The sequence below is a fragment of the Marmota monax genome, unplaced genomic scaffold (genome assembly GCF_021218885.2).
Source record: "Marmota monax isolate L192 unplaced genomic scaffold, Marmota_monax_Labrador192_F-V1.1 WCK01_AAM20220418_F8-fsc00191, whole genome shotgun sequence".
Classification (NCBI taxonomy): Eukaryota; Metazoa; Chordata; class Mammalia; order Rodentia; family Sciuridae; genus Marmota; species Marmota monax.
The window spans coordinates 1684465-1698190 of record NW_026693537.1 but is presented as its reverse complement, the minus strand read 5'-3'; the positions used below and the strand labels follow the sequence as shown (position 1 = coordinate 1698190).

General features: G+C 39.4%; 1 protein-coding gene across 6 annotated transcripts in view; it reads right to left on the bottom strand.

Moving 5' to 3' along the window:
• The window catches only part of Pkhd1 (PKHD1 ciliary IPT domain containing fibrocystin/polyductin), a 420823-nt gene that overhangs the window by 273425 nt on the left and 133672 nt on the right, over positions 1-13726 (bottom strand). For all 6 annotated transcript variants that reach the window (XM_046458594.2, XM_046458595.2, XM_046458599.2 and 3 more), the window contains one exon: positions 7397-7609. In XM_046458594.2, the coding sequence (XP_046314550.1) occupies positions 7397-7609 (213 nt within the window). The remainder of the gene's footprint in view (positions 1-7396; positions 7610-13726) is intronic.

The window sequence follows — 13726 nt, the reverse complement described above, 5'->3', positions numbered from 1 at the left end:
TATCAACTTGACTGGACAAAAGGATGTCCAGACATTTAGCCAAATGTAATTCTGGGTTTGTCTGTGAGGGCGTTTCTGGATGACATTAATACTTAAATCAGTAAACTGAACAAAGCAGACTTTTCTCTCTAATGGGGGTGTCCCGTGTACAATCAATTGAAGATCTGAATAAACAAAAAAGGGTTAGATAAGGGAACTTCTTCCTGGCCACTGAGACTTTGGTCTTATCTGGCCTTCAGATTCAGACTGAAACATCAGCTCTTCTTGGATCTCCAGTCTGCCATCTTTCAGACAATAACCCACACCATCATCTTTCCTGATTCTCAGGCTCTAGACTTGGACTGGGAACAGCACTTTGTCTCTCCTTAGTTTCCATCTTGCCAACTGCAAATCCTAGAACTTCCCAGCCTTCATAATCATGTGAAATCCCAGCCAAAAGAAAATAGAGGTGTAAGTTTAGAACCATAAGAACATAGGTACCATTTTTACTACTTTATAAACAGTTGGGATTTTATAAGGAAGTACTTCACAGGTTGGTTCGTTTAGTTTTGTTTTTTAATTTTTTATTGGTGCATTATAGTTTCCCATAGTGATGTGATTTGTTGTTACATATCTGTTCATGTGCACAATCTAACAATATAATTTGGCCAATATCATTCCCCAGTATTTTCTCTTTACCTCCCCTCTGATGTATATATATTTTACTGGGAGAGGAAGTGAAATAAATATAATTAATAAAATAAATGTAATAGGTAATGTTAAAAGCTAAGGGTTAAAAAAGAAAGTTACGTTAACTATTCATCACTGTGACAAAAATACCTGTCAAGAACAACTTAGAGGAGGAAAGATTTATTTTGGCTCATAGTTTCAGAGGTCTCAGTCCATGGTTAGCCAACTCCAAACTGTGGGCCTGTGGTGAGGCAGAACACCATAATGGAAAGGCACAGCAGAGGAAAGCTGCTCAGCTCATGAACTGGGAAGCGGGTGGCTAGGGAGAAGATTAAACCCTCCCAGGGCATTCCCCCAGTGACCTGTTTCCTTCAGCAATGCTCCACTCGCCCATAGTTTTCACCACTTCCAGAGAATTCCATTCAAATTATTAATTCATTAAATGCATTAATCCACTGATGAGATCAAAATCCCTTGATCTGATCATTGCCTAAAAGCCCCACCTCTGAACCTTGCTACATTGGGGGCCATGTTTCTAACACATGACCTTTTTGAGGGTTATTCTGGATCTAAGCCATAACAAAGCGGGGGAATGTCAAAGTGTACCCAAAGGTCAAGTGGCTCTGGGAAATAGGTAATCATCTTTTTCATCAGGAGCAACAGGGCCCCATTTCTGCTTCATGAGGGAAGAATTTGCCTGACAGTGAAGCCAACTCAGGGAAAAGCAGAACCAAGAGCTACAGAGAAACAAAGTCTTAATGCTTTCATTAGAGCACCTGAACTCAGTTGTGCCTCAAGGTTTTTCAGTTATATGAGGCAATAAATGCCCTTATTTTTGCTTGAATTGGGTTTTCTGTCACTTGCAACCAAAAAAGACCTGAGTAATGCCAACATTTTCAAGTATATATAGAAACCTGAAGTACCTTCCAATGTGTTTCTAAGTGGGGTTCCTGCTGTACTTGGATTATTGAATAGCTAGAACTCATTTCTAATTAGCAGTATACATTTACATGTAAACACTTAAAATTAAAAGACCTTAAAAACAGCATGCTCACTTAGATGTGTTTTTAAAAGTTCCTTAAAGTGTGGTTTCTACTATTAATTTAGGGATCCCTTTCTTATAGATTGTTTCATCATCACTCTTGTCCAGATCAATAAGATTTTGGAAGGAAGTTTCTGCCACCATGCACAATACAGTTTATTTTTGGCCTTGTTGAAGCATTATTGAACAAAACAGAGAAATTGTTTTGCTTCATTTTTTTTTTTTTTTTTTGGTGATGCTGGTTATGTTTTGGACAATATAGAACCAAGAACCACTATTCATGCACTCAAGGGAGAGCTAGCCATTCTGTCCCTGGCTGTCTTCCCATGCTGAACTACACTAGATTCACATACACTAGTGTTAACTGTCTAATCGCAATCTGCTACATCATGCCAGGTGACCAAAACCCCAAAGCTGTATTGAAATTTGTTAGAATTTAACATTGCAGGAATGTTTTTAATTTTCCTCACACTCCATTTCTCCATTCTTTTACATCTTCCTTCCTTCCCAGCCCTAAATGACAACAAAATACTATAAAAACAAACAAAACAACAATGGCTCCCCTGTTTTGAACCAGTGTCCCTGTGTACATATGTTACATGTATTTGAGCAGAACCCACCAGGATGAACCAAGCATTTGACAAGAGATGACAAGCACCCCACCTTGGAAGGAGCCTTAAAAATTTAGGGAGTAGGCATCTACTTGGACTTAGCTAAAGGAGACTAATCTAAATCTACCATCTCAGCCATCTCTGGAGCAGACCCCATTCAGGCTATAAGTGATAAAGAGAGAAGATTCAAAGGACCTCAGAGAATGCATGAGGCTATTTTTTTCCATATAAGCAAAGACAGAGAGCTTTGTACATATCCCCATGAAGCTTCCTGAGAGCAGGGGAGATGGACTTTTTTCCAGATTAAATGCTTGCATATGTAGCATATTTGCTGTTGTTCACACCTCTGAACAGTGGTAAGAATTAGCATATGCACAGGACAGTGAAATAGGTGATGAGTGGAGCATCTATGGGTAGGGAAGGATTTGTAAAAACTTCCTATGATCAAGTGAATTCTAGGCAAGGTAGACGGACCTGAACCAACTTTCTGGTACCCCATTCAACACCAACCCCACGGTGGAAGCTTAGAATATTGCAAACCCTGGTGGGTTTTCCAGATTGGGAAACTGTGCCCTGGGAAGATCTCCTACCAGGCTCCAATGATGTCATGCAGACACCTTAGGAGAGAGAATCAACAGTCAGCCAGTGTTATCCAGAGAGGTAGCAACACCCAAAAGAACACACACTGCACAGTTAAGTGAAAGGCTTGTTCAATTTCTTGCCTTACCTCTCCCCTACTTGCCCACAGCAAGAGAATGTACAACAAGAAAGTTGGAAGGAAGAATGAAGCAGCAGACTGCATGCCTACCACTCCAAGCACCTCTGCTACAGCTTTTTAGGGGGAGAAAGGAATGTTTGAAAAGTACAAGACTGAAGGCTTAAACTGGATTCATTAAACCTGACTTTTGTAATATGGGAAAGCAAATGAAAAGTACCAGCCCAAGGTGTTGTTAAAGGACAGTAAAAAATATCCATTGGAATATGGATGAAGCTGGGAACTGTGGTGCACCTTTATTCCAGCAACTCAGAAAGCTGAAGCAGGAGGATTGCAAATTCAAGGCCAGTCCTGGCAAGTACATGGTGAGATGGTATCTCAAAATTCAAAATTAATTAATTAATTAAAAGGTTGGGGATGTAGCTCAGTGTCAGACTGCTAGTCAAGAATGTGTAATGTCCTAGTCCAATCCCTAGTACTGCAACACAAAAACAGTTAAATTAAATTTTAAAATAAAAATTGATAAAGAAAGGGCTAGGGATATTGCTCAGTGGTAGAGTAACCCTGGGTTCAACTTCCTATAACATACATACATATACGCAGGAGGAGGGTGGGGGGAGGAGGAGGAAAATGATAGTGATCAAAGAAAAACAAGTCTATTCTGTCTCCCAAACATCCCTAAAAATGTACCTCTCCCATTTGTGTAGCCTTGCAGCCAATTAACACACCATACCAGCTTGTTTCCCATGAAATCCCATCTAATTTTTTGTGGTGATAAAATTAGGGGAAGGCAGAACACCCTTTCAATTCTGAACTGAAGAAATCCAAGATCCCTGGAGAGGAAGGAGGAAAGCCATAATATATACTAAAAAAAAATAGAGTATATAATGGCTCTTGGATAAAGAGAGATTTCAAAATTCTGGGAAACATCAAACTTTCAAATTTGGGGTCCAATTAGAGAAAACATTTCAGCAATCTTTTAAATCTCTGCTGATATTTGATAAGACCTTTCTATGCTCCGGATTCTGTACCAGGAACTTAATAGGCATTTTCATTTGCCTGATCCCACACACATTTTATTCAGCCTAAATGACAAATGACTTCAACTTTATGCTCCAGTTTATACAATAATAAATACTGTACCAAATATGACTGTTCCTCCCTATGATCTTCAGTCAATCTGAAATATTAGATCCTGAATTAAAAGTCAAAATCTTAAGATTTTAGTTGAAGTAACTTAGAGGGTACCTATGGGTTTTGTCTTCCCAGCAACACTTTTCTTCTGGAACTATCTTTCTTTGGGTGTGATGATTCCCAGAACATATCCTCACTCAAGCACACATACACATACATGCATGCGCACTCAGGTGCACACACCCCACACTTCCTGGTCCTTGCAAAGCAAAATCGCATCTTCTCACATGGCTCTATGGACCTTGAAGAGTGGTAATGGAGTGATAAGGTGACTTCCAAATACTTCAGCTTTTGGAACCCTGAAAGGCCCTCCGGGAAGCATTTGGGTTCCATGCAACACAGTTTGAAAATCACTAATCAGGAACACACTTCTACATACACATCCTACTCCATGCACACTGGATTGTGCTTAACCACAGCCTTATTCTCTTTAGCAACCAAAATAATAGAATACAGTACAGTGTTCACAAGAACTGTGAAATACAGACAACATGGTACTTACAGAAAGAAAACCAGCCATGTCTAAACTTGCTTACTTACATTGCTTTTTTCCCTTATTTATTTCTACTAAATTCTTATGATCATAACAATTGCACTAGTGTTTTCCTCAATCATTTCCTACATACTAGCTTTTTCTCGGAAATTTCCATTTATATTTAATGTCTGTATATTGTAATTTCTTGAAAAGGACAAAGACAGAAGTCCAGTCAAGGCCGTAATACTGCTTTTCTCCTAAGAAACTGTCAACCAAATTTCTCAGGGAGGAACTGGAAATGAAATGAGAGACATTGATAAATTTCCCTGCTGAACAATCAATAAAAGTCCCACCATTCTGCTCAGCCTCCCACTGTGGAAGCAAGAGCCATAATTACATTGTCAAAAATTCAAGTTGCCCAGGCTGACAGCGACCCCCTTGAAAAGTGACAAGTGATTGGCACTCTATTCGAGGTGGTGAAGCTGGATTGGCAGATGGGACAGCCAAGGCAAAAGGCAAGAGTGAAATTTCCTTATTGACTACAACCACCCAAACCTCAGACCTTTATTCTGGAGGAATCCTACAACCCTTTCATCATATAACACATCAAAGTGAGCAGGTGACAGAGCTTACTAAATAATCTGAACTCCACCCAAGATTCAGAACATCCCCTGTCCTGTACAGCTGTATATGGGAGAAGGGGTGGTTTAATGTCTGGTGAAAGTCTTCTATACATGAGTGTGTGAAAGTTTCATCAATTATAGAAAGACATAAAATGTGCTTTCAACTCCAGCTTTTCTTGTGACAACTGAACAGCAAAGCCTGTTTGCTTAGCATTTTAATCTATGATAAAAATCAGCTAGAGCAGAAGGGTTACAAAGGGCAATAATGAAGAACACAAAGGGAGAGAGAGGATGGGAACAGTATTACGCAAGGAGTAAATTAGAATCCATCAGTGGCTGTACTTCTGTATGTTCAAAATCAAGGCTGCAAAGGGCCTGATTTGCTGAGCAGTGCTCTACTTCTGAGTATGCTAGGGCCCACGAAAGTGGTTTCCAAGAACTTGGTTCTAACCATGTCCAGGGACAGTGGTTGTCCTGTGCTGAAAAGCAGCTGCACCCGGAGAGATTAAAATCTAAAGGTGTTCACTGGGTGGTGGGAACAGAACAAAAGGTGCCTGGGAATGTTGTTGACTCATAATCTCCAAGGCTAAATCCTCTCCTAGCTGATGAAGAGATAGGCACAAAATTTAATAAGGACAAAAATTGCTAGGCAGGACAGGCCCTATGCCAAATTTTGAAATAAAAGCCTCTGCCCCCTCAACATTTCCTTACCCCCTAAAAGAAAATATGATATATTTGGTACTGGGTACTCCATGATTTAAGAAAAAGAAAAAGAATATAATCAAAATAGTAATAGCTAATACTGCTTGTGTGTTATTGTGTGCCAGATACTCAGAAACCCTTCATGAGCACAGCATGGGGGCTGTTTTCTGCTTTCATAGAGATTAATTTGTCCAAAGTCATAGCTCAAAAGTAACAGAACTAAACCAATTTCTGATTCCACAACTGTCAACTACTAAAATCAGTGAATTTCCAAGTGCAGTCAGGGGACCATTTGAATCAAACCACATGTAGGTTCCGTTGAAATGCACATTCCTGGGTTCCACCCCAGGCCCACTGAATCAGACTCTGGGGATGAGACCCAGAAATCTAGATTTATACACTCTCCCCAAAAGAGTCTTCTATGCACCTAATAATGGTGAATTATACTATTCTGAGAAGTAGAGTGAATGTTGGGTCATTAGGGACTTTCTGGGTACAAAGCAGTGAATCACATTGCTCACTCTTTTGCATACTTGACAGCAAAAGAAAATTAGTTTTTCTCTAAAGCCTCAGTGTCATCAGACCCACCTTTGGCCCTGGGAAAAGGCCAGGGACATTATGCAAAGATTTTAACCATGATATACCACCATGCTGGAGGGGAAATCTGTTTGAGACCTCAGGTGGTGAGGGAGAAGATTGATGAGCCACAGAGGTGCCTGGGATTCTCTGATAGATACATCACTATACACCTCACATCAGTGGCTACTCTTTTCTATATAATATAGAAGTGGGGACAGTCTTATATAGAGAGGAAATAGCTTTATTTCACGTGTGTTCAATGTGCAAGCTCTATGTCATGTGAGATCCTAGACACCCCCTGAGGGAAGGGCTTTGGGGAAGCAGTTGAATAGACACTGATGGCAGTCTAATCTGAAAACATAAATGGAGAGGGAAGTTGGGTGGGAGGAAGAAAGGGAATAAAGAAGAGGAAATAGGGTAAAAGGAGGAAAAGGAAAGAGAAGATAAAAATGAAAGAAGCAGAGGGAAAGGAAGTCTCACTCTCCATACCCAGTAGCATCGCACAGCTGGAAAGGCAAAGTGTCTTTTAACTTTCAAAATTCTCAAAACACATCAGACTCATCTACTGTGCTTCAGTTTCATCATACTGACTGTAAGCATTGGCACTGGGGATTTCTTTGGCATTTGCTTAATCACAAAGACTTGTAAGCACATAAAGGTAGATTATGAATGCTCACTGATTAGTGAAAGATGTAAATTTTCCATTTTTATACATCGATTTTTACTGCTTGCACATTTACTATACAGAGCCCTATTTCATTTCCTCTAGTCAACTGCCTCACTCACCGTGCAAGGAAAGAGTTCCATTCCTCACAGCCAGGAACTTGACTCCAAAGGGAAAGAAGGGCATAGAGTGGGAACTCCCATAGAGTTTGATCTCAGCTTTGCCTTGGAAAGGCTTGCCCTTGGATCCAATCCGGAGTTCTCCACCATCAGAAACAAGGATGGAGTGGGCCCTCAGCTGGATGGGTCCTGGATCCATAAAAATCAGCTTGCCCCCTAATAGACAAAGAGAAAACAGTCAGTCCCTAAGAGGGTATGTCTCACCCATTTTTGACAGTTCCAATGCCTGATGAAATCCCCTTCATTTATATACTTTTTCTGGAACTTAGACTTATTTTATTTTACACTCTTTTCCAGAACTATATTAGGGTATATCTGACACTCAAGAATAGAAACAATGTTTTATTAAGCCAGTTAAGTAAGGCATTCTAAAGCTTCATTTGTAATATTTTTCAAGACAATAATCTAAACATACAGAAATTTAGGACTGGTTAAACAAAGCATTAGAAGGCTTCTAACTTTATCATTTAACAAGAGATAAAAACAGCTTACAAAATAAAGCTTATAAAAATTGGGAAACAAGTATAAAAAAATAGGGAGAGAAGAAATGTGCCAAAAGTAAAAGAATTACAATAAAAGGTAATACAATTAGGGCTAACATAATGTCACTTGTGGCATTTTTAACTGGTATCATCCATTATACTTTCTTTTGATGATAGACACTAATTTCTTTGAGAGTTCTGCCTCCATTGAATAGATTTGAGGGACATTGCCAATCAAGACTTTCTTTTCCTACTATAGCTTAAGACACATAATAAAATTTCAAAAGGAATGTGAAGCAAAGGGGGAGAAAAGACAGGAAATGATTAAATCTTAATTCCAGTGGTGGTATTCTAAAGAGTCTTGGAAGAGTTCCTGCTTCTGAGACCTCCACCTGTCACCTCCCTATCCAATGCCGTGATTCCTGTTTGTTTCTATGCCTGCTTTGCAAACTGATTTCCATTGATTCAGTACACTACCCAATACCTTCCTGATATGTTTCCTTTTAAAAGAGAGTTAAACTTCTGTTATTTACAACCCATAACCTTAACTGATTCAGACACCATTCTGCTCTAATTTCCCAGTTATCTATAACACAGAAATATAATTTTAAGATAAAACTATTCTCAATAGTGAGAGCAAATAATTCAATATCAAAAAGATACTCTTATCTCTATAATATCTTTCTTCAGAAGGATTTAAAATATTTACATGTAATACACAATTTCTCAATAATGTTGAAATAATTAAAGTATCACATGTAAACACTTAACATGAACAAGCCATTAAATCTATCTTCCTGCTAAAAGTGGTTTGCAAACATACTGCACTATACTTTTCTACTCTGTACAGAAGTGGTTAAAGTTGTGACTATATTGGAAGCACCAGAGGTTCTCTTTTCCAAACCCTATAACAGCTTCCCATCTTGTTCAGAATAATTCAAAGTCCTTATACTGAGCTACAAAAGACCCCTCTTGATTTGCCACCCATCTCTGAACATCTCTCCAACATCATCTTTTGAAATATACTCTTTCATTCATCTGCTCTGCTATAGTTTGAATATGGTTGATCCCCCTCAAACTCATGCAGCGGTTTATACCCCAAAGTTTTATGTTAATGGAAGTAAGAGGCTGGAAACTTGACATGCTACGTTTAGAAGGGGGGGCCACTGGGAAGTGATTAGATTGGATTCGATTAGATCATTAGCGTCTAGCCCCTGTGATTGAATCTTAGTTGCTATATAAGAAGAGGGAGAGAGACCACACAGAGATATGCACATGTTCCTGCCACATGCAATAGCTAAGGGGGACCTTACAAAAGGTTGCACCATATTGTTTGGAATTCTAGCCTCTAAACTTTAAGTCAAAATAAATCTCTTTTTATATAAAGTAACCTGCACCCAGTACTTCATTATAGTAATAAAAAGCTGACTACTATATATTCCAAATATATTGACCTGCCTGTTGGTTTTCAATCAGACCTCAAATCCTATGCATTTGATCTTCTTTTGCTTAGAATTTCTTTTGCTGAATTTGCATGTTAGGAATAGCTCAAAGGAGCCAGGCATGGTGGCTCATGCCTGTAATCCCAGCAGCTTAGGAGGCTGAGGCAGGAGGATCATGAGTTCAAAATCAGCCTCAGTAAAAGCGAGGCACTAAGCAACTCAGTGAGAGCTATCTCTAAATAAAATACAAAATAGGCTTGGGGATATGACTCAGTGATCAAGTGCTCCCGAGTTCAATCCCTAGTATCTCCCTTCCCCGCCCCCCGCCCCAGAAAAAAGTGGCTCAAAGGGTAGATTCCATTATTACACGGTGAATCTTAGTGAGGAGCTATAGACAGCAAAGACCCGAACCTGCTAAATTTATTCCTATATCCAGTGTGCCAAATTATCGAGTTGAATCATTGCTTCTGTCCAGAAATAACAACTGAGAGTGATTAATCACACTCTGGAGGAATGAGAGGTAGAGAAGGAAAAGGCTAAGATGCCTTTAGTTATTTTTTTAACCTTCATCTTAGTGCAGAGATAATGATTAATAAATGTTTGACCAATAGTCAAATGTAGAGGCCACTTCTTCCCTGACCTTCTGTTCTGAAACTTTCTTGAGTTTTCTTTGCCTCACTTCATCAAGACTTTCAGTCTTCACTCACAAATTCCAAGCCACACACCATCAGTAACAGGCACAAGATATTTATTTGGACTTGACCCCTCATGACTCTTTCTGTTCAGCCACAATTAGATTGACAGACCTCATCCAGGCATACAATTTCTCCTTCTGTAAGATGTTCATGGGAAGAAGTCCTCCTTCAGAGAATTATGGTGAAAGTTATTAAAATGATACTTATAGGTCCTTGCTCTAGGGTCTGATAGCTACCGGATTCTTAATGTAATGGAGTCTGCTGCCACCACACTCACCATTTCGGCTCCCCAGGCTATTGCTACCGTTGTCCCATCACTTTAGCATCTCACTGCTACCAGTCCTGACTTTCCCTTTGGACCACATCATAAAAATTATTCTATAAGGTAAGTAAATGCAAAAATAGGGAACTCTCTTCTGTCAGTCTATAGACTCATGCTGTAGCAATTGTACTCTGATTACCAGACGTCCATAGGAACCACGAGCAATTTTGACTTTAATTTTCCCTTCCATTATCATTGCACCTAGAAATGCAGTAATCAATATGAATCCCCCTGAAAACAAGGAGAAAAAAACACATCTTCTGATGTGGTTCACATATTTATGTTAACTAAAACTTTCATACACAGTCACATTTCATTAACATCATAACTAAATATGTTCAAGTGCTGGATCATGGATTTGCATGGCAGAACTCTTTATTTCAAATAATCAGGAAATCCAAAATGACCTTGATGAGTAAGTGGCAAAGGCGGGGTACAGACTCTGAGTTCCTATCTTGACTCTGCTATCAGGTTCTAAGTGACCCTCAAAAAATCTCTGGGCTTCAGATTACTCAGGTGTAGTGTGTTTTCTCATTGGCAAAGTGGATGGTAGAATCGTGTATACACTGAGGGTCCTCCCCACTCTAGAGCCTTGAACATGCCCATCTTTAAGAGTGCAATCAACTGCACATTTGACACTAATGGAGACATGAAGCTCATGCTTTCCCCACACCAACTAGGCTGCAGTGAACTTAGAATTTCACTTGAGAAAAATCTATGTATGGTCAACAATTCAAATTAGACTATAGGAAAACAAGGGTGCTAACCTTTGTTAGGCACTACCATGAACCAAAAAATCTTTAAATTTTTGCCTGAAATGACTTTTAAAATAAGTCTTCAAGGTCAACCTCCCATTCTCTATTTTGCAAAGCATGACATGGGCTTGGAGAAAGAAGCTCAGACCTCCTCCAGCCCAGAAGAGGTAGAGCCAAGCACTAGAACCTAGGGCCACCTTATAGAAAAGCTCATATTTTACCCATTTCTACAAATGGTAGTTTTTTACTAATTAGGGTTAAGAAAAAACATGTGTTAACCTAAGTACTTTTGCCTATGGCTTATTTGTATATGGTTTAATTTTGTTAATGGAGATACACCTCACCTCGTTCCAAAAAGGATTTGAAGCAGATTATAAGGATTAGTGGACAAATGAATAAACCTGGGCTTTGTCCCTTACAGCAGTAAGCAAAATATTAAATACACCGAAACAAATTTTAGAAATTTTGAAACATTGGTTACTGACCAGAACCAATAATGCTGTTAATGAAGGGAGAAGAGTTCTACTCAAAGAAAAGGAATAGTTTGTACTGTGAAGAGTGCTATCAGTTGGACTAATTAATGCAAACATCACTGACCCCTGCCAAAAACCAACCGTTCCCCACTTCATCAGTGGCAAATACAAGTGCATCTAGGTACATTAAGAGGAGAGACTGATGAGGAATTCAGCTATTTTTTGCCTGAAACAATAAGCAATAAGCAGAGTGAAAGCTTCTCTTTGTGAAAATAAAGCTTATACGTGCTCCAGATCTGCACCAAGACCTCAAGATTTCTATCCTCACGCTTTATTGCTTTACAATAAATACAGAGTGGCCTGCTTCACAGGACAGTGACTTGAGAATGGGAGGACAGTGGGAGGACTTTATCTTTTCACTTTATAGAGCTCGACCCTATTTCTGAAAGCTAAAATAAAGAGCAGGGCTGAGACCAGCCTTTGACTGTGACCCTTAAATTGCTTTCCTGAAAGCTGACTACATCCCACAAGTGACCTTGAGTAATTTTATAAAAATCAATCAACCATCATTATTGTTACTTCCCCTCTAAAATAAGTAAATGATCATAACTTTTTACATGTAATCACTTCTTTCCATTAAACATCTCTTTTATTTCTTTTAAAGGGAAGTAAAAGAGACTTTTAACAGCTAGCTAATGTTTGCAAGGCACATCAAAACCTATTTTTGGCTAACCCTACAATTAACCATCCTCTATAATGACCACAAAATAATTTGTTGTGTTTTTTTAAAGTTCTATTTTCCCTTCACAGAAAAAAAATAGAGCCTAAGTGTTTTACCATATAATAATACTCTTTAAAAGAGCTGGCCATCCCTCCTGTCTTCAATTCTTTTCTTCCATTCTCTTCTGAACCCTCCTTGGTCAGGCCTTTGCCTGTCTTCTCTATCAAAACTGTTCCTGTCAAGGTCATAAATGGCAACCATGCTGAGAAATTCAGCCCTCACTTCTCCTGAGTGGCCAGCAGACTGTGACACCCTGGGTGCTTCTTCTTTCCTGAAATTCTTTCCTCTCACTTGCCTAGCCACCATATCTTCCTGATTTTCCTCCTAACTCCCAGGTATCTCTTTAGTCCCTTCCATCTGATTTCTCTGATCATTCCAACCAACACTTGGTATATCCCAAGACAATTTGGCCACTTATCAGACTGTGCACACCACCTTGGTTGTCTCATCCTGTCTCATGATTTTAAACATCATCCTATGCTACTTGCTGATCACTCCCAAATTTATATCTGCAAGCCTGACTTCCACCCTCAAGATTCATACACCCAACATCTCTAGTTGGATGCCTCTCAGGCTTCTCTGCTTGGCACATCCAAAATCAACTCCCCCTATGGCCTCATGGACCATGCCATAGTTTTCCCATTTCCATGAATGGCTTACTCCAATCTGTTGCTCATTCTGAAAACCATAGGGTCAACTTTTGCTCCTGTCCCACAACCAAACCTTCAGGCAATCTGATGCATTCTACCTTCAAATATTTCCATGATCGTTTCACCACCTCCATAAATCCTTCTAAAGTCTAAGATACTTTCATCTCATCTCTGGATTATTCAGCCCTTACTTTGCTTCAAGGTCAACTGTCAAAACAGCACCCAGTGTTGCTGGTTTTCCTTTTAATGTAAACCATATCAGTTATCTCTGCTCAAAATCCTCCGATGGCTCAGAGTCAAAGCCAGCGACCCTCTTCAGTATTGCCTTCTCTGGTCCAGTCTCCCTCTATTCTACCCTTTGCTCACAGTACTCTGTGCACACTGACTTGCTTTCTTTCCTCATAGCAATGGCCCTTGCCATGTGCAAATTTTCCCACCCACCTCAATGTGCATTCTCTACTCACTACATTTTGCTCTGTGGTAGTAAGCCAATCCAACAAAAATATAATTCGCTTACTTACTTACTGTTTTCATTATAGAAGTACATTCCACAAGAGAAAGATTTAGATCTCTTTTGTTCATAGCCATAGCTTCTTCAGTGCCTAGAAAGGTTCCTGGCACATGGGGAATGTGGTATGTTGTCACTAAATATTTTTCAAGTAAAAATGGCAAG